This window comes from Cucurbita pepo, chromosome 20 (assembly GCF_057944985.1).
Source record: "Cucurbita pepo subsp. pepo isolate OVF chromosome 20, ASM5794498v1, whole genome shotgun sequence".
Lineage (NCBI taxonomy): Eukaryota > Viridiplantae > Streptophyta > Magnoliopsida > Cucurbitales > Cucurbitaceae > Cucurbita > Cucurbita pepo.
This window is the reverse complement of record NC_141817.1, coordinates 8,828,175-8,849,072: the sequence shown is the minus strand read 5'-3', so window position 1 is coordinate 8,849,072 and position 20,898 is coordinate 8,828,175. Positions and strand designations below refer to the sequence as shown.

The 20,898-nt window shown below is 32.5% G+C and overlaps 2 protein-coding genes across 2 annotated transcripts; both read right to left on the bottom strand.

Moving 5' to 3' along the window:
- Positions 1-1,308: 1,308 nt before the first annotated feature.
- AGO5 (Argonaute family protein) lies at positions 1,309-7,992 on the bottom strand. Its single transcript, XM_023663675.2, has 22 exons — positions 7,417-7,992; positions 6,620-6,834; positions 6,377-6,526; positions 6,148-6,281; positions 5,969-6,075; positions 5,773-5,876; positions 5,088-5,226; positions 4,860-4,976; positions 4,657-4,764; positions 4,500-4,571; positions 3,766-3,888; positions 3,510-3,672; positions 3,292-3,413; positions 3,072-3,209; positions 2,857-2,999; positions 2,688-2,750; positions 2,536-2,599; positions 2,329-2,452; positions 2,164-2,237; positions 1,980-2,074; positions 1,866-1,897; positions 1,309-1,773 (listed from the first exon to the last, which is right to left on the bottom strand). Exons 1-22 carry the CDS (start codon positions 7,924-7,926, stop codon positions 1,610-1,612), a joined length of 2,961 nt encoding a protein of 986 aa, XP_023519443.2. The 5' UTR covers positions 7,927-7,992; the 3' UTR covers positions 1,309-1,609.
- Positions 7,993-17,214: 9,222 nt separating this feature from the next.
- LOC111782651 (large ribosomal subunit protein eL34) lies at positions 17,215-18,446 on the bottom strand. The gene is made up of 4 exons (XM_023663444.2): positions 18,288-18,446; positions 18,053-18,132; positions 17,512-17,621; positions 17,215-17,410 (listed from the first exon to the last, which is right to left on the bottom strand). Exons 1-4 carry the CDS (start codon positions 18,364-18,366, stop codon positions 17,317-17,319), a joined length of 363 nt encoding a protein of 120 aa, XP_023519212.1. The 5' UTR covers positions 18,367-18,446; the 3' UTR covers positions 17,215-17,316.
- Positions 18,447-20,898: the final 2,452 nt, after the last annotated feature.

The following is a 20,898-nucleotide window of genomic DNA, read 5'->3' as shown; positions in this document are numbered from 1 at the left end:
ATATATATATATATATATATATATATATTTAAAAATACATTGATAAAATATTTGATTCTTTCTTTGCTTCGGTCGCTCAGTAATAAAAAAATACTTGAGTTTTCAAAAGTTTCTGTGTTTTTTAAAAATTCAAAAATATTCTTACCATTAGTATCACGTTTCAAAAATACTTATGAACTTATTTATATAAGTAACGGTGTTAGCTACTTTTAAAATTTCATGGATATATTTTTTAACTTTTTAAAAAGTTGAAAGGTATTAATGAATTTTTATTTTTTAATTTCAAGGGTAATTTTGAAATAAAGTGCTTATGTTTTTTCAAGGTAATTTTTAGACATTTTTTAAAGTTTATTATTGAAATTTTTTAAAGATTATGTATATTTTTTTAGATAAACTATAAAATGTAGGGTATAACCATTTTATTATTATTAACTCAAATTATTAAAATAAAATTTATTTTATTTTCAAGTACAATAATTCGAACTAAAAAATAATAATTCCTCGTAAGGAAAGGTTGTTAGGCACCTAGGTACTTAAAATATCCTACATCCGTCCTTTGCATCTAGAAAGAAAAAAATATATATGTTAATTGGCTATGCCCACCATTTACGAAGGCTAGAACTAAAAAGAGTATATATCTCGTGTAATACTTTATACTATTCTGATTGAGAAAAAATCTCTTTCGAACAATCAAGTCATAATGAGATTAAAAAACGATGCTTCTTTGGTCACCAGTCATACCTACTCACGCCGGTATGAGAGCCCAAGTTATGCAAATATGGTATAATGAAAGGTGCAATGTCCTATAGAAGCTAGATTAGAGGCATAGAACTTAGTTAATGAATATTTTATACTCACTCATGCAACTACGTAGGTGCCACTAGTGAACATGGGGCAGCTACAAAAAACGGTTTTTTGTTATGGTTTTTTTTTTATATTTTTACCCTACATGACGGTTTGTAATTCAAAGCCTCAAAAAGTGACATTAACGACTCCTAAATATGTTTATTAAAGTTGGATTACTGCACCTTTTTACAATACCATTCTAGCATATATATATATATGCAATGACATGAAAGGAAAGATCTACCAAAAGAATTTCATTTTTTTACCAAATCTTCCGATTCTTTTCACAAATAAGTTGATGATTCATTAAATAACATAATACATTTAGGATTCAGAGTGAATTCTAAAAAATGAACAAAAGTGTCAAGTTTAGATAGAAAAATCATATTACGATAATCATCAGAGGTATAGAAAGTATCGAAAACGTGTAAATGTATAGTGCCACAAACTAGGTAGGCATGGTTTTCCTTAAAATCAGAAAATTTGCATAGTTGATAGTAAAACCTGGGTAGGTATACAAAACTAGTAGTATTTACATGCACATACAGTAACACCCACAGGTAGTAGTATTATATATGTGATATGTACTCCCATTCCCCCCAAAATATAAGCCACAAGAAGCAGAACAGAACAGAGCAGCCAAAACCAAAATCCCAAAAAGAGTATTTTTCTACCAATTTAGGGACTCATATAAGTGCACCAAAATAAGACCCACCCTAAAAAGGAGAGGTGCATCAAAAGCCAGCCACACCCAAAAACACCTTCAGCAGTAAAACATAACATCCTTCACATTCTCCCTTACGTTCGGCATCCGCTGAACCTGAACAATCCCGCCGCCCAAACCCGTGGAACCGCTATCGGATGCATCACCCTCCATGTAGTGACGAGCTCGAAAAGCTGCTAGATGGGCATAGTATGCTGGGGGAACTGCAAACCAAACCAAACCCAAACCAACGTTTTTATAACATTATAACCAATGCTAACTATTATGTTATTAGAAAGTTTAAAACACATCATACCAATGGAAACAGACCGTGTGCACCTTGCATACCTGTAAAACAACAAAAAAACACCAACACTATAATTCATGCATCGCACACATAAAAGTTGATGAGAACAATTTTAATACTTACGTGTAGCATAGATTATTGGTAAGCATTTGCATCGCATCCGCACTGAAATTGTTTTCGTCGAATAGAACGTGATAATGTGTCGGTCTACTCGTTCCCTACACAAAACAAAAAGTCAATTTAGATTTGAACCAACACAGAAAGAACGTGGTGAGTACATATGTAAAAATGGTGAAAGATTCGCAACCTGTATGCCAGCATGGCTGTTTAAATAGAAATCAAATTCAGTTGGATGACAAATTTTGGTATCAACAACAGTACCTATCATCAAATACAAGAACCATAATCTAAATTATAACTCATGAATCAAGAATCATCTTCCAAAAACCACAAATTAGATAAGATTAATAACCCGGAAGGATGTTTCCACTCCGATCAGTATCGCGACTGGTGGGGAAAAGACGAGTATGATGCCTCTTTTGCACGACTATAAAGGTAACCGGAGGTTGGTAATCCGCTTCAAGGGAGGCACATGCCTGACTCAAGAACAAAGACTAGTTTAGTTAGTCCTTTAAAAGGGGACGTGAAGATCAATGGTAATTTTTTACTACTATCGTACCTTCCTGATTGCATCCATCTCATAAAGTAGAACTTGTGAGAATTGTCCTTCACTTACACCATCTCTGTCAATGGAATAACCAATATCATCAAACAAATGGATTAAATCCAGCTTCATTCATTTATTCTCCAAAATACAAAAAAATAACAGACCTGTAGAATATTATTCTGTGCGGTTTCAAATTCGTTGACCTTCTAAATGCAATGAAAAGCTCCCTGGCAACCAAAAAATAAATATAAAAATAGTCGAGAAAAGACCGGAAAAAACGATATCGTTTTCAGTAGTTTTCAAATGTTAGATAACTATTCTGCAGCTGCTTACCTAATCATCCCTGCATGCACCAACCCTCTTTGAGGATCTTCAAATTGTTTGTACAAATCTTGTATAATTTCTTCACGATGAGCTTGGGCTGAAACAATACCCCTATACTTCGTTACCTCAGGCCAGTCCATGGAGGCGACAACCTGAAAGTAACCATGCACGCCTTCACCAAAAGAATCATATAAAAAATAGAAAATTAAGCACGCAGAACTTACAGCTGCTATTGAAGGACTAGAGTCCTCTCCTGGTTGCGGGTGCGTAACATCTGCTCCAAATATTATTGTAGGCTTCTCCGAGACAACAGGAATTTTCCGAAGAATAGCATCAGTTAGGACATTGTTTCTTCCCCCAACCTATAGATTTTTTGTTCGCTTAAAACGATTAATCAAATGAAGTTATAAAGATAATCTCAACTCTAATAGAGAGCACACAAACCTTAACGTTGATTTTAAGAGCCACATTTTCAAAATATTGCTTGTTTAGCTTCTGTGCCTGCCTAGGCTGGCAACATTGTGAAACAATTCCGAGTTCTGTCTCGCAAATCCTTTTAATCTTCCCTGCAGGGACCAACACAATTCAAAGTTGCCTAAGATCACACCCACAGGAATGTATTTAATGAGAATAATATTCTTATGAAGAAAAGATTAGCTCACCATAAGAACCAGTAACATCAGGTAAAATAATTATGAGTAGCTGAAGAGACTTGCCCTTGGGTCCCAAAATGTTTACAGAGTCCTTATGAATACCTCTAAGCGTAGTGTCAATTTGATTTGGATGTGCAGCACGTATGGGAAACAACGGAGCAGGGGCAAAAGCCTTTCAATAGATCTCAAAGCGTATTAACACATTATCAAGAATGAACCAGGACATGTTAACACATTATCAAAAAAGGAAGTTCATAGTTCTTACAATTCCTTTGCTTCTGCACATGTTAACCAACTGCTTGCAAAATTCAGATGGCAAATCTTTATCCAACCGTGAGGAGAAGGTCACACATGCCCAATGTTCTACTGTACCACCATTGATCATTTTCTAATATACCACAAGAATAAGGTTAAAATAGTTGATCAAAACAACATATTTTCACTTCACAGAAAAGGTATATCAAATACTTCCATTAACAGTTGAAAGCTAAGTTGCAAAATTATATCATAACTACAACAAAATGTCTTGAACAGTAACAAAGGGCCATTCAATTTTAAGTTTCACAGAATGCTCATAGGTACCCAAAGAATAAGATGTTTGAGAATAATACTTTTAAGAATCATAGAAAACACAATGGAAAAATTATCAAATTTTTATAGGAACAAATGACGTTTGTATTTTTTAGATCAGATTAATTCATAAATTTTATTTAGCTAAATGACATATCCCTCCTCCATTCCCATCTTCATTCCTATCTCATACCCTTCATCGAAAGGGCCCATAATAGATTATAAACGAATAGAAAACTCAATAAGAATTATACCAAGAGGACGATGGGAAAGGGAAAACAAATAAAATATAATCATGTTCTAAATTCTTAATCAACTCCAAACAAATAAGTGAACTAACAGACTCCAGCAAATTAACAAAATGATAACATTCGTGAAGTGGATGATCATCAACCTATAAACCAGTGGCGAAATAAAAATTTTGGGCACCTTATTAATCATATTCCACTGACCCATCCGTGGATCAACCCTTGATTCTCCACCTGTTTCATGATAACTGAGCTGCAATATTAAGTCACGTCATCAGATTAAAATTAAAAAATAAACTACTCCAGCATCTTTAAACAGTTAAGATTGTTAAAATTACCGATGGGGATGGCAAAACACGAGCATCAACATTACATAACTCTGATCTAACTTCAATGCCAAAATCCTTAACAATGTCATCAGTATTATACCTATTCCCTTCAACCATCTGCCAAATGAATACATTATAATAATAAATAAATAAATTATACATCAAAACCTGCAAAAGAAAAGCGAACAAATGGACAGAAATCATGCTAGTACCGTCTTTATACTCCATTCCCTATTCTCAGGTCTCTGACAAGTCGCTCTTAACAGCTCAGTTACTTGCCGTTCATTCAACTTTTTGGTATATCTCTGCCCATTAACAATTCTACAAAGCTACAATATCAATAATAAATGGTAAGAAAGGCCTCATCAAAAATTATCTTCCGAAATCTGTATGGCAAGAATCCTTTGAATCATACATATAATCATATCAAACATACATACCTCCATAGGCAAATAGATGGGCTTTGCATCATTACCAGCTTGAATAGCAGGTAGAAATGCTGACCTGAGCTTAACACCATATTTTTCAAGAAAGTATTGACTAACAGAGATTCGGGTACTCTGATTATCAAGAGTAAACCTAAAAAAAAAATCAAGTAAAACAATACCTTAAGAAGTCAAAACAAAATGTCGAGAACAATAATTTTATTAGTAACTAGGTAACCACTACTGAACTCAATTTTAATACAAAGAATCTTCATTGCAAATACCGGATTCTTCTAAATACAAAAACATGGAATGCAATAGTTATACAAGAGGAATAAGGCTGGAACCAGAGCAATTTATAACAATGTCCTTTGTTCGCGAGCTACATTCTATTGATCATCCTAAAGCACAAATATCATTCATTCAAACATTTCAATCTAGAAAAAACCTAGTTCCTTCAAACATGCACTAAGAAAATCAATTCATGTTTCTCCCTCATTCTAATGACAGTTATCTAACAAAATCATTTTTGAGCGAATATCAACTTCCACATCAGTGACCATCAGAACATCACGTCCACAAATGTATATACTTAAATATGAAAAGCTAAAAGAAGATGAGGAATTCAAATAATAACAATTCAAATGCATTTTCTATGCTAGGTCCATAATAATATGGAGAAACACAAATATTAACTCACATTAATCTGTCTACAGGCTCTGATGATATCCCAGTAATTTTGTACGTCCTGGCATGCTCCCCACACATTAATGCCACCTTCACACCTCTAAGTACTTTTTTTATCTGACATTAAGCAAAAAAAAACAGCTGCTATATATTATGAAATCTCCACTCCAAAACTCTTAGACATCACATGCGCAGACATTATCAATAACCTTCCGGAAATCCTGATCAGTTGCTGTTCGCAAATTCCTCAAATTGAAATGTTTAGCAATATAATCTGTCACATATATTGGTTCATAAAATGATCTGGCTGACACATCTGCAGTACAGAACTCATGAACGTTAAAAAGAGCAGCAGTGACAGAGTCAATTGATAGTAACAAAGAGTTACCTATATTTAAAGATAGACCCATTTGTACAGGTCGCAGACTTTGATAATATCCTCGCCAATACTCAACACCATTACCAAGTTCACCTGGTTTTCCGAACTCCGTTGAGAAAAATGACCTTCCAACAACTGTGCAACTGAAAAAAAAAAAAAAAAAAAAAAAAAAAAAAAAAGTTATCACTTCCATCCATGTGTAACTAAATAGAGTAATTGGAGTTTCATATAAACTAACTGGATAGATGGTGTAGTTCTCAGAACTACATCAAGAACTTGGATAGTTTCTTGAGGAGCATCTCGCTGCCGTCCATGTAAAAACTGTTGTAGATGATTGAGGTCTGGCTTGGAAGCAAATTTGATAGTTACTTTGAATTCACGTTCTTTCCTGTAGAGTGAATGACAGATAGTGAATGACAGATAAACTCAATATTGATTATTTATTCATGGACAGAAACATGCGAGGTATCGGAAGACATACCTTCTTGGTTGAGAAGACCCGGCATCATCATTACGGACTAATTTAATAAGAAACTCTTTGGACACAAATGGAAGTTCACCAGCAACATAAACACTTTTCCCACCATCATATGCTAGAAATCTTCCACCTAAATGAGATTCTTTGTACATTTTTGCAAGCTGGTGTATTATGTCTCGGCAGACCTTTTTGGATGTAACCTCAGGTGTAATAGAAACCTAAAACCATAAATACAATTATATGTATGAATGTATAGCCATTAAGTTACTAAGAACACTCCCAAACCAGTAGTAAATGGTTATAACAAATTTTAAGATGACGCTTGAAAAGATCAAATGTGGATAACAAAAGTTCAACAGAAAAGATTATATCAAAACTAATTTAATCATGAACTCTTTGGACGAAAATGGATGATGATCAGCAACATAAACAATTTTCCCACCATCATGCGTAATAGAAACCTAAAAGTATAATTATACATCTGAATGCTCTAGCTAATAAATTACTAAGAACACTCGCAAATCAGTGCATATGGTTATCAAGAAGTTCAAGAGGATATTTCAAAGATCAAATGTGAACAAAAAATTCCCAGAATAGATTACGTCCGTATATCAAATACAAACAATACACCAAAAAAGAACCAAGAATGTAACGACTCGGAGGAAATGAAAAAAAAAAAATATAAAGAGCGGGCCTTAATTGCAGTGTATGGAAGATCCTCTCTGTAGCAATGGATTAAATGACAGAGAGTCAACACTCAAAAACATAAGATTAGAGGAAACTAACAAATAGAGGCTTACATCGTAATGGTAGAGATCTTTATCTTCAACTTGTACCAGAAAATGATTAGCCCGAACAACAACTTTGCGCCCAATGGTTCCATATCCCGGTCTCTTAGCCACAGTCATAGCCTTAGATGAAGACGGCGGAACATTCTGCAGTACCAATGTCTTCTCCAACTGTGCCTCGATCCTCGAAGAAGAAGCCTCCGGCTGTGAAAGAGCAGCAGTTGTAGAAGATGAAGAAGATGCTCCCGCAGAAGTCTCGAGTGGAGGACGGGAAGCAACCGGAGTAGGCTGAGGAGTCGGAGAAGGAAACTGCTGTGTAGCCGGATGATCCACCCGACCTCCATCTCTCCCACCGCCGCCTCGACCACCTCTTCCCCCACCGCCTTGACCACCTCTTCCTCCACCGCCTTGACCACCTCTCCCTCCGCCACTTCTACCACCACCACCGCGAGCAATTGCCGGAGACGACTGCCCTCCACGACCTCCGGCACCACGACCACGACCACCGCGCCCACTAGACATTTTACTTGGACGAAGAAATCTGGAGGAAGGAAGGAAGAGAGTAACTTCCGATCGGAGGATTCACAGTTATATATATATCAACAGAGAGAGAGAGAGAGAGAGAGAGAGAGAGAGAGAGAGCGAACAGAACGAGAGAAAAGTAGAGGGAAAATGGAAAACAAAACAGGTGAACTTTTTCTTTTTTCTTTTTTTTTCTTTTTTATTTTTTCTTTTTTTGTTAAAATTTTGAAACCGATTTTAATTAATTACTCAATATAATTAAATGTAATTAATATTTTATTTAGGGCCAATTTAATTTTAATTTTTATTTACGTTTTGGTACTGGATAAAAATACTTTTAAGAATTTCATATAAATATATATTTTATTTTTATTACATTACTTAAATTTTAAATAAATAATTAATTAATCTTAATTATTTTACTTTTATTCAATTATTCAAATTAAATTTTAATATATGTTGAGATTTTGTATTTATTTAACAATCCATCTTAATAATTATTCTCATGCAACTAAATTTAATTAAAGTATATAAACTTCTACTATAATAATTAATTGTACATATTATAATTTTTTTTAATTAAATATAATTAATAAAGTGTATTATTTCACTGTAATATATTTTCATCCACATCTTTATTTTACAAATTTAAATTACTAGTGAACAAGGGTGGGGCCGAAAAATATTTTGGACCAACCAAATTTTTTAAAAAATTTATACTCGAACATCTCGGTTGTGCTACCGGAGGTTTTGGGAAAGTCGGAATAGGAGAGCACTCATCTTGAAGTGGGCTTACTACTTAGATGCTTTCAGCAATTATCCGCTCCGCACTTCGCTACCCAACGTTTACCGTAGGCACGATAACTGATATACCAGAGATGCGTCTTTCCCAGTCCTCTCGTACTAGGTAAAGGTTCTCTCAATGCTCTTGTCGTGACCTCCTCCTGAATTCTCAAAACTTCAGTCCCTATGTTATTAATTTTCGAAATAATCTTAAAAAGTAAAATATAGTTAGATTGTAACTATATTTTTCAGTTAACGGTCGTGATTAGAAGATTCAAAATGGATGTAATTATAACAAATTAAAAGTAATAAAAATTAAAGAAAAAAATTGATTAGATAGGTAACTAAAAAGATTAATTTAACGTTAATTTAGGAAGAAAAGAATCGTGCTACATTCCGACGGTTTTTTTACGACTCTTTTTTACCCTACAGTGCCGGTTAAAACCGACACGTGGAGGTTAATGGTTAGGGAATCCGGTAACTTCTAGATCGTGCCCTTAACTTTTAACAACTCGTAGTTATATTGGGCGTGGCTTGCGAGGGAAGCTTTTCGTTTTCTTTTTTTTTTTTTTTTTCTTCTCTCTCATTAAAAAAATTAATTCCACCTCATCATTAAAAAAATATTTAATTTTTTCATATTTATATTTTATATTTTAAGTTTTATTTTTTTATATACAAAAAAAAAATTAATTTTGACTAATTTTCATCCCTAAATTTTCTAAATTTTACAGTATTCTCAGTCTTAATTAATTAATTAATTAAGGTTAAATTAAAAGTGAAATATATTCAAATTTTAAAAAAATAAAAAATACATTTAATCTATTAATTGAAAGGATTATTATGTAATTATTTTGTAAAATTAATATTAATTTTTTTATTATAATAATTGTGGTGAATTAAAATTAAGTGTATATTTACCTACCGTAAAAATAGGTAAAAATAGGTAGTAAATTTGGGTAGGTTTAAAATTGGTTGGTTAGATATTCTATTTATGGAATTATAAATACTATAAATGAAAACTATATTTTGAAATCACTATTGAAATGGGAATTTGGAATCAACCCCAAAAGAAATAGCCATTTTGAAATTATATTAAAAAAATTATAATGTGATTAACTAATTAAATAAACCCACTTATTAATTTAACTTCAATCAACAAATAAATTAGTGTAATGATTACGAGTATTTGTCGGTTGAGTTGGTGGGGTCGACGAATTTTTTTAGATTCAAACCAATTGTTTCTGTCTTAAATTTCTGTCTTAAATTTTTCTGACTCAAACAACCCTTATTAAACCCAACCATAAATTTTTTAGATTGTGTTGGCTCGAGTTATTTCTTACATTTATTTAAAATTTTGTTTGGTTAAACCCAATTTAGTTTTAGTGGAACCCGGTAGATTAATTTAATTTTTCAACTTCCCCCAAATATAGTTAATTTTTCAACTTCCCCCAAATATAGTTATGTCGGTCGTTGTTGCCTTTTTCTTACATTCTCATATAACACAAATTTCAATTTCTCAAATTTTGCTTTCAAAATTCTGTTTCGAAATCTTTCTACTCCGTTTTTTAAAATTTTCTTCTTGAACTGAGGCCAGAGACTCGAGCATACGTCGCTTGGCCGTAGTTAAGAACGAATAGACTTAACTCACTTGTGATTGTTGGCCGTAATTAACAACGAATAGGCTTAACTCACTTGTGGTTGGAAAGTGAATGTCACACAATTGCAAGTCCGCTGTGATCAGAGTTGTTTTCTTTAGTATATCTATATTTTAATAATATATTAAAAAATTCATACATTTGGTGACGTGTAAAAATGGTAAGTTTAGTTCTAATTTTTAAATATTGACGTTAATTTATTAAAAAAAAAAAGTACATAATTATTAAAAAATATATAAATTTAGTGGTTGTAATATTTTATAATTATTTATAAAATCTATTTAAATATATTAAAAAAAAGAAAAAAAAAACAAATCTAAAAGCTTGAAACTACGAGGAAGCCAGTGGGTGCAAGCGGCACTTATTCCATGGGAGATTGAAAACGACAGCGTTTGGAAAGGATCTGTGTGGACCCCACTCTAGTTGGAGAGTTAGTTTCAATAATAATAATAATAATTTATTTATTCGAGAAAATGAAGGAATAAATGGTGGTCCTGCATTCCGTACAAGTTAGTATGTTTCTCTTGTTAGGAAATTAATTATTTTTTAATTCCATTTCTACTTTATCTAATCCTTAAACTTTTCAAAATATATTTTTTTAATTAAATTGTAGCTATGCCGATCATTGTTGGCCTGAGTCTACGCCCTAACCTAGCTAGCCCATGCATTGCTAGAAATCACGACTCTCCACAATAGTATGATATTGTCCACTTTGAACAACATAAACTCAAAATGTCTCATACTAATGTAGATACTATTCCATACTTATAAACCCATGATCCTTCCTTAAATTAGACAATCCTCAACATGCATACCAGCATTCGCTTTGCCAACCTAGCTCGATCGACATGCGCATACTCAAATCAACCTACTCTTTTGGTGTGCGCACCCGTACCAGCCATCCAGTTGTAGCCCTAATCAGGGGTCGCATATGACTCATTCTAGTCGATTCTCAGTGTTCAGCTCTCGTCTCTACTCGATGACTTTCTCGATTTAAACGAGCCAGTTCAAAATCGTTAACCCATTCTACTATTTTGGTTGTTTTGGATTTTTCAATTGAATTATACAGCGATTGATTGATGAATCTATCTATCTCAGACGTGATCGTGATTAAGATAATAAATAACTATTGAAAAGTATGAAGACTTAAAAAGAAGATATAAGAATACTTTTTGACCAAGTTATGAAGGATTTGAGTGGAAAGTAAGAAACATGATGAACAAAGAATATGATAAAGACATGAAAGGATTGGACAAACAAAAAGGATCATTGGAGAAAGATTCTCAACCCTATTTGCTTCCACACTTCCATAGTCCAAATCAATATTAATTCCCTTTGTCCTTTACTTTACGATCAACCCGGGCTACCTTAAGCTATTGATGTTGGGTTGAGTTAGAGTTTTTTTCGATTTGGGTTGAGTTGGGTTAAAAAATAATAATAATAATTAAAAAGTTTGGGTCGGTTCGTGGGTTGACATTTCTTTTGTCGGGTCAACCCGACTAACTAAAAAACAGGGTTACAATTCAACTCTACTCTACCCTACTTTTAAATTTATTATGAAAATTAAGAATATTTAACCTTTATAACCAATGTCAGTGGTGTGTTGTGACTTATGAATGTTTGATATTTGAACTTTGTGAGATTTTAGTTATTAATATAACATGTATCGTAGATAAGTAAGGGGTTCAGTTGGGTTCAGTTGCGAAATTGATTCCGGTTGCTCAAATTATCAACCCAAAATGTTAGGTTGGTTTAAAAAATTTCTCAAACCAACTCGAATACGTCTAATTAATATGAAATATAAATTTATAAACGTATTTCAAAATTTAATTTCTTTAATTCAACATAGAAAATAAGTATTTAAATATTTGATAATTATGTTAACTAGTAAAAATAGGGTAAATATGCTTGAATTTAAAATGGAGGAAAAGGGTATAAAAATGTACTACAAAAATGCTAAAAACAATGGTAAAGGCATTTTTACGCCACAATTTATCAAAATTATATATTATTCCTTTCTTTCCGAATATTTCTCTAAAAGAATTATTTAAATTTATGTAAATAAAAATTAAATTACAAGTTTAAAAAATTAATAAACACAAAAAATTTCTAGTAAATCTAAAAAAATATTTTATTTTTGTTGAATAAATCCATTTCAATTTTAACAAAAAAAAAAAAAAAATCATAATAAATGGTATTGAAAAAATTGAAAAAATTATTTAATTTTAAATTTAATTGAAAGATTAAAAAGATATTAAAGAATTATTAAAGTTGGTTAAAGATTAAATTGGAGAATAATTTTATCTGTGAAAGGAAGAAAAGAATAAAAATAATAATAATAAAATAAATTAGAAATAAAAGATCAATAAAAATATATTTATTTTAATTAAATATTTAAAAAATAAAATAAAAATAAAAAAAATAGTATTATGAATTGACTCGTTGGAGACTTTGAAAGGGCTGGTGGGGCCCACAGAAGAGAGCGACTGACACGGACTTTTAACTCCTTCTTTTAAGCCACCAGACGCCACGTCATCCGAATGACGAAAGAGTAAGTAAATGACACGTTGGCCCCACCATAGCCCCACGTCAGCATCTCCTGATTGGCCAATCCGCACGCGTTTGGTTTCCTGTTTCTTTCTTCGTCGCCAAGAATTTTGTACCTCACGCTCCCCCACGCTCCCCCATTGACTTTGGTATTAAGTCTTTTATTTTTAGTTTTTTTAGTTTTTTTAATTTTAAATTGTGTTTTATTTACTTTTTAAAAAAATTAATTCTATTATTTAATAAACTTTTGTGACTAAGGAATAAAATAAAGGTATATGAATGAACCGATACCGACTAAAAGATATAAAGAGAATTAAAAGTATTAACCGACTCAATCATAAAAACTTCAAAATTAAGTTACTTTACTTTAAACAATTCTATGACCGGAGACCTTATGAAAATTTTATTAAAAAGCTTGTGAGTACAAAGGGAGATATGTTGGTTCGTGGGATAGGATAATGTTTGGGTCATCAGGTGTCACGTCGAGAATCCAAATTCTAATCCAAATCAGTGTAAGATCTTCATAAACTCGTTAATTATAATAAAAAGTTTTGCAGTTTGACTAAAGTACAAATTAATCCTCGAATAATTTTGCCAAAATCCGTAGATTTTAACAAAAGTTTTAGCTCTAAAGGCCATTTACTTTGAGAAACAAAAACAAGATTGAATAGATGAATGAGTTTCAGAGCTTCATTGAGATCACTAACAACCACTCCTCTAAACATTGAAGAACCTTCTTATTTTCATTAAACTTTCATTTTCCTTACCTAAAATAATCCTTACCTTTGTTACTAACAAATAAATCTTTAAATCAAATATCGTGGTAACTAACTAAGTTATGGGTGTGATTATGAGCTTATAAGTAGGCTACTTACCGAGTATTTTATAGTGACCAGTTATTGTCTTTTTTTTTTTCAAGAATCATTATTCAGTTATGCGACTAGAACAAAACCCCTTATTACCACACAACAAGCTTTTAATAATATGGCAGAGAAAGAAAGAAAAAGAAAGAGGCTTTCTTTGCAACAGCTGATACTAATTCTTAAGAAAATATATAATATGGGGGTTATAGTTGATCTGCTGGTTGAGGAGGGGGCGTTTAGGAGTTGTGCGCCCATAAAGGAGGGTCATTTTATATCATCAGTCTTTTTAATTTTAATTTGTAATTTAGTTGTGTCTCGATCCCTAGTCCCTAGTATTGTATTTAATTCAAATAGTACTTTTGAAATGTAAATGTATTTGTTTATATATATATATATATATATATATATATATATATATATATATATATAAATGTTAACATTTTTTTATCATACTTTTCATTATTTTAAGTCGCAATCTATAATTTGAAGTTTTAGAAAGTAAGTTGTGACCAAATTCCTCGTTTTGGAGATCATTCAGCACTCCAAATTTGCTGCTCAAACTTAACTAAAAGGAATGTTGTTTGATGGTTAAAGAGTGCATTGATTTAGGGCGCAAAATTGCACTCCAAATTGGCAATTTTGATACATCATTCGAGGCAATGTTGGGGCGAATCGCAACCTACTAGCTGGCTTGAGGTATTATTGCAACCGAGTCACATAGCCGAACTATAAGATTTCTTGTGACCATAGAATTATTTAGATATTTTTACCTTTTTCCTTTTGTGTTTAGATCTACCATTATAGACTTTTAAACTTTTAAAAAGGATTTAAAACTTTTCTTTAAACTTTTGATCAATTCTGATAGGTCTAAAATTTTAGAAGGTATTTAATTGGTGTTTATGGTTTAAAGCCAAAATAAGGGAATAGATAAATGGCAAAGAAAAAGAAAAAAAAACATCAACATATGGCAAACCTATAGCTCGAGGTTGCAAAAATGGTGACAACCAAACTAGAACACTACAAGAGATTCTATAAACTATAAGGTGTTGATATTCGTGCAATAACTAAGACATCGAGGTGATACTCCTTTTCATCTTTGACAGCACACTTGTGGAAAAACGATGAAATAAAAAAATATTAATAAATGATGATTCTCGAAGCAACGTATTCCCCTTTTATATAATTTTTCCCCAAAAGAGATTGTTACGGGTCAATTTACTTTTTTTACGTCTTACTAGCATGTTTCGACAGGTTCTTTGACGTATTCCACAACCCGTTCTTAATGGTCCCAATTTCCTTCAATTGAATTTATGTGATGACTCGAACTTGAACTATACGTTGGATATTGTCATTCTTCGGTTCAAAACACTTCCTTATATCCTATAAAATTCATCCAAAATCATTTATTCCATGAATTTTAACGCAAGCATAGCTCACGCTAAACTTGGCAAAATTACACAACAACAAACAACTCATAGTGGAACAATAGATTTTGTATATGATTTTACCTTATAAGACAACTTTAGTTGCTAATTCCGATATTTATATGTTTGAACATCTTAAACCAAATTATAATATATAGTTTTTGGCATTTTAAATAGAAAGTCAATATTTTTCTCCATTTGTTACTACTTCTTATAGGCTTTCAATATTTAAAAACTACATATTGAAGGTGCCCGTCATTGGTTCTTGTTCTTCCCTTATCCATCAAAAGGGCCATGGCAGACATTTTTTCACATTACATTAATTGTTTTGCATTAAGCTTTTTCTTAAAATGAAAGAGTTAGTGAACTATAGAATCCAAGTGAGTTGTCTCTCCCCTAGCCCCTAAGTTGTAATTCATCAATAAATGTCGATATACTGTAAGAATACGTAAGAATACGATTTTACCAATATATCATCGATATATCGATGAATATCAACAATATCTTTATTCCTAGTAAGCAAATAGTAACTGTACACAAAAAGGAGTAAACAAAATCCAACCATCATCATTGAATGCAACTCTGAAACGTTTTTGGACCAAATCGCTGAAATTCATGTCGTAGACTAATATGACTTGGCCAAACCCCAAATGAAACAATTCCTCTCAGAAAAGTTTTCAAAGGAAAACTAGTATGAAGAACCATTAGAACTCTCAATTGATTACCAAATTAGTTCATGAATTACAATATACAAGGACAGTGTACATACTGCTAGAGAAGCTTACTTTGGGATAGAGGTGTGAGATCCCTCATCGGTTAAGGAGAACGGAGCATGCTTTATAAGGATCGGTTAGGGAGGAGAACGAAGCACTCTTTGTAAGGGTCGGTTACGGAGGAGAAAAGCACTCTTTATAAGGGTCGGTTAGGGAGGAGAACAAAGCATTCTTTATAAGGGTTGATTAGGGAGGAGAATGAAGCATTTTCCTAGCAAACGGGTTTTAAAAACCTTGAGGGGAAGCCCAAGAAGGAAAGCCCAAAGAGGACAGTGTCAACTAGCAGTGAAGTTGGGCCGTTACAGCTGGGTTTCTCAAGATGGGGCTCATAGTTGGACAGGCATGAATAGGAATTATATCTACATTTACATAATAAACGGTCAAAATGAATGTATTTTATCTTCAACCTTAAATATGTACGGTTTCTTCCCTAACAAACAGGCCTGGAACATAGAAGAAGGAACTTATAAGAATTTGGAATGTGTCATGAGGGAAAGCAAAGTCACAGACAAAAACTATCTGTTGTCATGACGAATTCCTATTCTGAGCACGATAGCTTTAATCTAAATGGTGAAAATATCAACTCCAATAAGAGGTTTTAGCAAGGCAATCCAAGATGGCACCATTGCGTACCTTGCATTCAATTTTCTAGATGACCAAAGATTTTGATCTCTTCATATTAAATTAAGCTATTTGGCATATAGATATAACTAGGAGATTCATAAGAATACACACAAAAAACCCAACATAGTTTTGTGCATATGACCCAATTTACATGAACAAAATGTAGAAAACAAAATGTTGATGGTTCAAGTGCAATGAGAGAGTTCATCCATAAACAACCTAACCTAAATTCTTCGCATCATAATTAGAATCTAGAGCTCACAGTGAAGGCAGTACGCGCTATAGGATCATCATAGGATCATGAAGTAAGGATTCGAATCTTTAAATAAGATAAGGAAACAACATTGCTACCACGCTACAACAATGCTCAGAATGCTTTAGTTAAAGTTTCTTGTTAGGGTGGTAAGGTTTAGTTTGGGAGCTAGGCCTTGAGGAAATCTCTCTTTTCTGGATTGTCTACTGAAGAAAATATGCCAAAGAATGAGGAAGAATAACCCCAAGACCACATATTCTAGATGTGTGAATGCAAATGAAGCAAAATCAGCATAAACAATGATGATAGACTGAATATTATAGCAGAAGAAACTTCAAAATACTGATGCAACTACAAGAACGAAGCTAATTCCAAAATCATTTAAATTAACAAGTCATTGATCCAAGTCAAAATTTTCATCCAGCATATATAAAATGGAAAAGAGTTCATGCGTTAAAACCAGACATTCTAGCTCTTGGAAGCTAGTTTTTCCTTTGCCTTCTGGATCTTCAATACCTTTTTCACAATCTTTTGCTCTTCAACCAAAAAAGCTCTTATAATCCTACAACATCAAGAGAAGATCTTTAGAAATGCTCAAGCAACCATCAATACTGAGACGAAAACGCAATGCAGTAATGAACATCAAAGAGTAAAGAAACACACCTCTCTCTAACAGCACCGCCAGACAGTACACCACCATAGGCACGGTTTACAGTCCTACGGTTCCTAGCCAGCCTAGACCTCTTGTATTCAGCAGGCCTCAAGTGAGGAATCTGTTAAAGGAAAACAGTATAACATCAGATACAAACAATCAATTAGATTGAAATATTGTGGGAACCAGTTCTAAAATTCACCATAATTTGAACAAAACGAACACCGTGATTGTGAAAAATAAAGGAAATACAAAACAACAATGGCTGACTGTAAGCCAACAAATTAGGGACTAGTTACACATGAAGAAATCAGGCAGAATATCCGCAAAAACTAGATTGACTACGACGAACATCAAATTCCACAAGCAAAAGAGCATTAGCATACGAGGACATCACAAGTCCACCAGCTAAAACTTACAAAAATTACTCGACAAAATACACAATACTCGAAAACGAAACGAAAAAAAGTTGCCAAAATTCAAATCTACAGCTCTGATGCTAACTTATTCAATGAAAACAATAGGCAAAACAAAATAAATACGTATACGCACCCCTTGAATTCTCTTTCCAGTTACAGGACATTTAGGACCACTGGCTCTCTTCTTCGTGGTCTGATACACAAGCTTTCCACCTAAGAATCAAACCACACATCATCGATTAAGCAACTGAAACCAGATCTTGCAAATAAATGCAGAAGCATACGAGAAATTCATCAAAACAACGAACGATAAGAGATGTAATTCATAGAATGCTTCATGATACAGAAGAAGAACAATGTCTATTTACCGGGGGTCTTGACGACGCGGTGCTGGTTGGATTTGGTGGCATAGCTGTGCCGCTTACGGTAAGTGAGCCGCTGGACCATCTTCTCCGCTCGTCGGAACCCTCTAAAGCTGTTGCCGAAGAATTGTAAGAGGGAACAATAGAACCAACACGGGACTGAAGAATATCGGTATATTAGGGTTTTTCAGTCTCCAATGCCCTGGATCTGACGGCTGATATGCGTTTGAATCAACGCTCGCGATCATAAGTTCACAAAAGGGAAAATGATTTTAAAATTAGGTAAATTAAAATTACAGACATAAAATTTAAAATTTTAAACTTTCGATATTTTTTTAAGGCATCAAATTTAAATGTGGGTTTAATAAATAAATTTATTTTTTAATTTTTTAATGGCATATTAGATACCAACTTTAAAGATAAATGCGAATACAAGGTATCTTTAAATTTACCTTAAAAATAAGTAACACACGACCTGAGTATTTAAATAAAATGGTGGGACCTGTTATTGAATCGGTATATCAACTGAATAGGGTTTTAACCATAAAAGTATTTAAACGTGATTAATTTTTCTAATTATCAAACTTTTTACAAATAAGTAAAATATGATAATTACTAGAACAAAATAATAATAAACTAGAACTTACAATAAATCAATCTAATACTTTTGAAATTAAACACGAAGAGTTAGAAAATATGACTATACTAGTTTGGTCAAACTCGACCTACTCCACTTGCCAAGCGCTTCTTGGGAATTTGAATAAAGAACTTTTTTTACTCTTTCTACGGATCAGAGCCAAACTGCTACACCGCTCTATTTACGGTGCAGGATCAAACCGGTACAGGTATTTGAATTTGATAGTAACACACCACAACTCTCTCAAAAATAGATTTACAATTTGGAACACTCAGAACTATTTTCTCACGATACATTAATAATCCTTCTCAAAATAAGATGATGAGAAATAAATTGGAAGCTTCGAGAGAGCAACAAACCATGGAAGCTTTAAACAATTTAGGATTGGAAGCTTGAAGAGAGCAACAAACCATGGAAGCTTTAAACAATTTAGGATTGAAGAATTATAAAAGTTGTCTCTTAAAAAATATGGAGGAGAGGATGAATTTAAATTAGAGAAGAAGAGTGACAAAAAATAGGAATTAATATGAATCATTATATTAAAATATAAAAATAATAAAAATAATGTTAGTAACAAATTTAAAATTTATTATGAATATAATAATATAATAATAATAAAAAAGTTATGTGAGTAACGGTTAAATTAAAATTTTCGAAATTTATTATAAATATAATAATATAATAATAATAAATATGCGAGTAATCACCAAATTTTTTTTAAAATATAATAAGATAATAAAGTACTAATAATGATGTGAATAATTATTAGATTCAAATTTATATTTTGTAAAAATAATTTTATTTAAAAATATAATAATAATAAAAACTCTACCCTTTGTTACTCTTCCAAAATTAAAATTATAAGTGTCATACTTTTATTTGTCCATCATTTTTTAGCTGGCACATCATCACGTATCGGGTATGTTGTCTCGACTGTAATTTCTTCATTTTAGCTCTCATTTGAGTGATTGAAAAGTAGTTGAAATCATTATTTCCAACCTTGTGACAGTTTAAAATACTGAAAATTATATCAAAACATCAATCTTGATTGAAATTACTTAAAATAAGATTAAGGGCCAAAAGGCTAACACCTGTCTTTTCATAAAAAAAACATAATAATCTTGAACTTTACTTTTCGATTCGAGAAAAATTGGATATGTAGTACTTCTCTGCACACGACCCATGCAAGTGCACATGGACTCACTGAGCGAGCTCATATGCGTAGCCTTGAACTTTGCCTTCGACTAGGACACGCTCACGCTGCCGGAGCCACAAAGGGAAATCAGCCCACATAATATCATGATGTATATAATATTGTAATGTACGTATTCGTAATTATCATAACGAAGAAATATCTCGATACACCATACAAAAAAACATGAGGTTTCGTAGTATCAAATCATGACATATACTTATGATGCAAGTCGTACCTTCATTCTTTTCATGTCATAGCATTCCCATGAGACATGTATACGTAGAAGACTTGTCAATGTCTCATAGACATAAAGTGAACATGCTGACATGATACGTGGTGTGACACTTGAAGATTCATGCATAATATAACATTGATATCACGATGTAATTTCGTAGCATAGTATAATCATATCATAGTATAACTTATATATTATCACATAACATAACTCAGGTGATAAAATATAAAACATGACATGTGCAGAGGCCACAGGTCATCATTTCTAAACATACTCTCCCAAAGTAATTAATTAATTAATTTATTTTTTAATATAATAATATAATATAAAAATTTATTAAAAGTAATTAAATTTGTTACTCCCCAAAGTTCTAAGGGTCATACTTTGATTGGTCCATGATGTCAATTTTGTCGACACATCATATCGAATTTGTTACTCTTCCAAAGTTCTAAGTATAATTGGTCCATGACGTTGCGGGTATCTTGTTTCGACTGTAACTCTTTCGTTTTAGCTTTGATTTGGGTGATTGAAAATGTATTGAAATCGTTAT

Bases quoted from the DNA above. Each gene is read 5' to 3' on its own strand.
- AGO5 (XM_023663675.2), bottom strand. From the start codon at position 7,926: ATGTCTAGTGGGCGCGGTGGTCGTGGTCGTGGTGCCGGAGGTCGTGGA. The intron at 6,835-7,416 runs GTAAGCCTCTAT...TTATGGTTTTAG, and splicing joins AAGATCTCTACCATTACGAT to GTTTCTATTACACCTGAGGT. The intron at 4,572-4,656 runs GTAATTTTAACA...TTAATATTGCAG, and splicing joins GTGTTTTGCCATCCCCATCG to CTCAGTTATCATGAAACAGG.
- LOC111782651 (XM_023663444.2), bottom strand. From the start codon at position 18,366: ATGGTCCAGCGGCTCACTTACCGTAAGCGGCACAGCTATGCCACCAAA. The intron at 17,622-18,052 runs GTGCGTATACGT...TTCCTTTAACAG, and splicing joins CTGGAAAGAGAATTCAAGGG to ATTCCTCACTTGAGGCCTGC. The intron at 17,411-17,511 runs GTGTGTTTCTTT...TTGATGTTGTAG, and splicing joins GGCGGTGCTGTTAGAGAGAG to GATTATAAGAGCTTTTTTGG.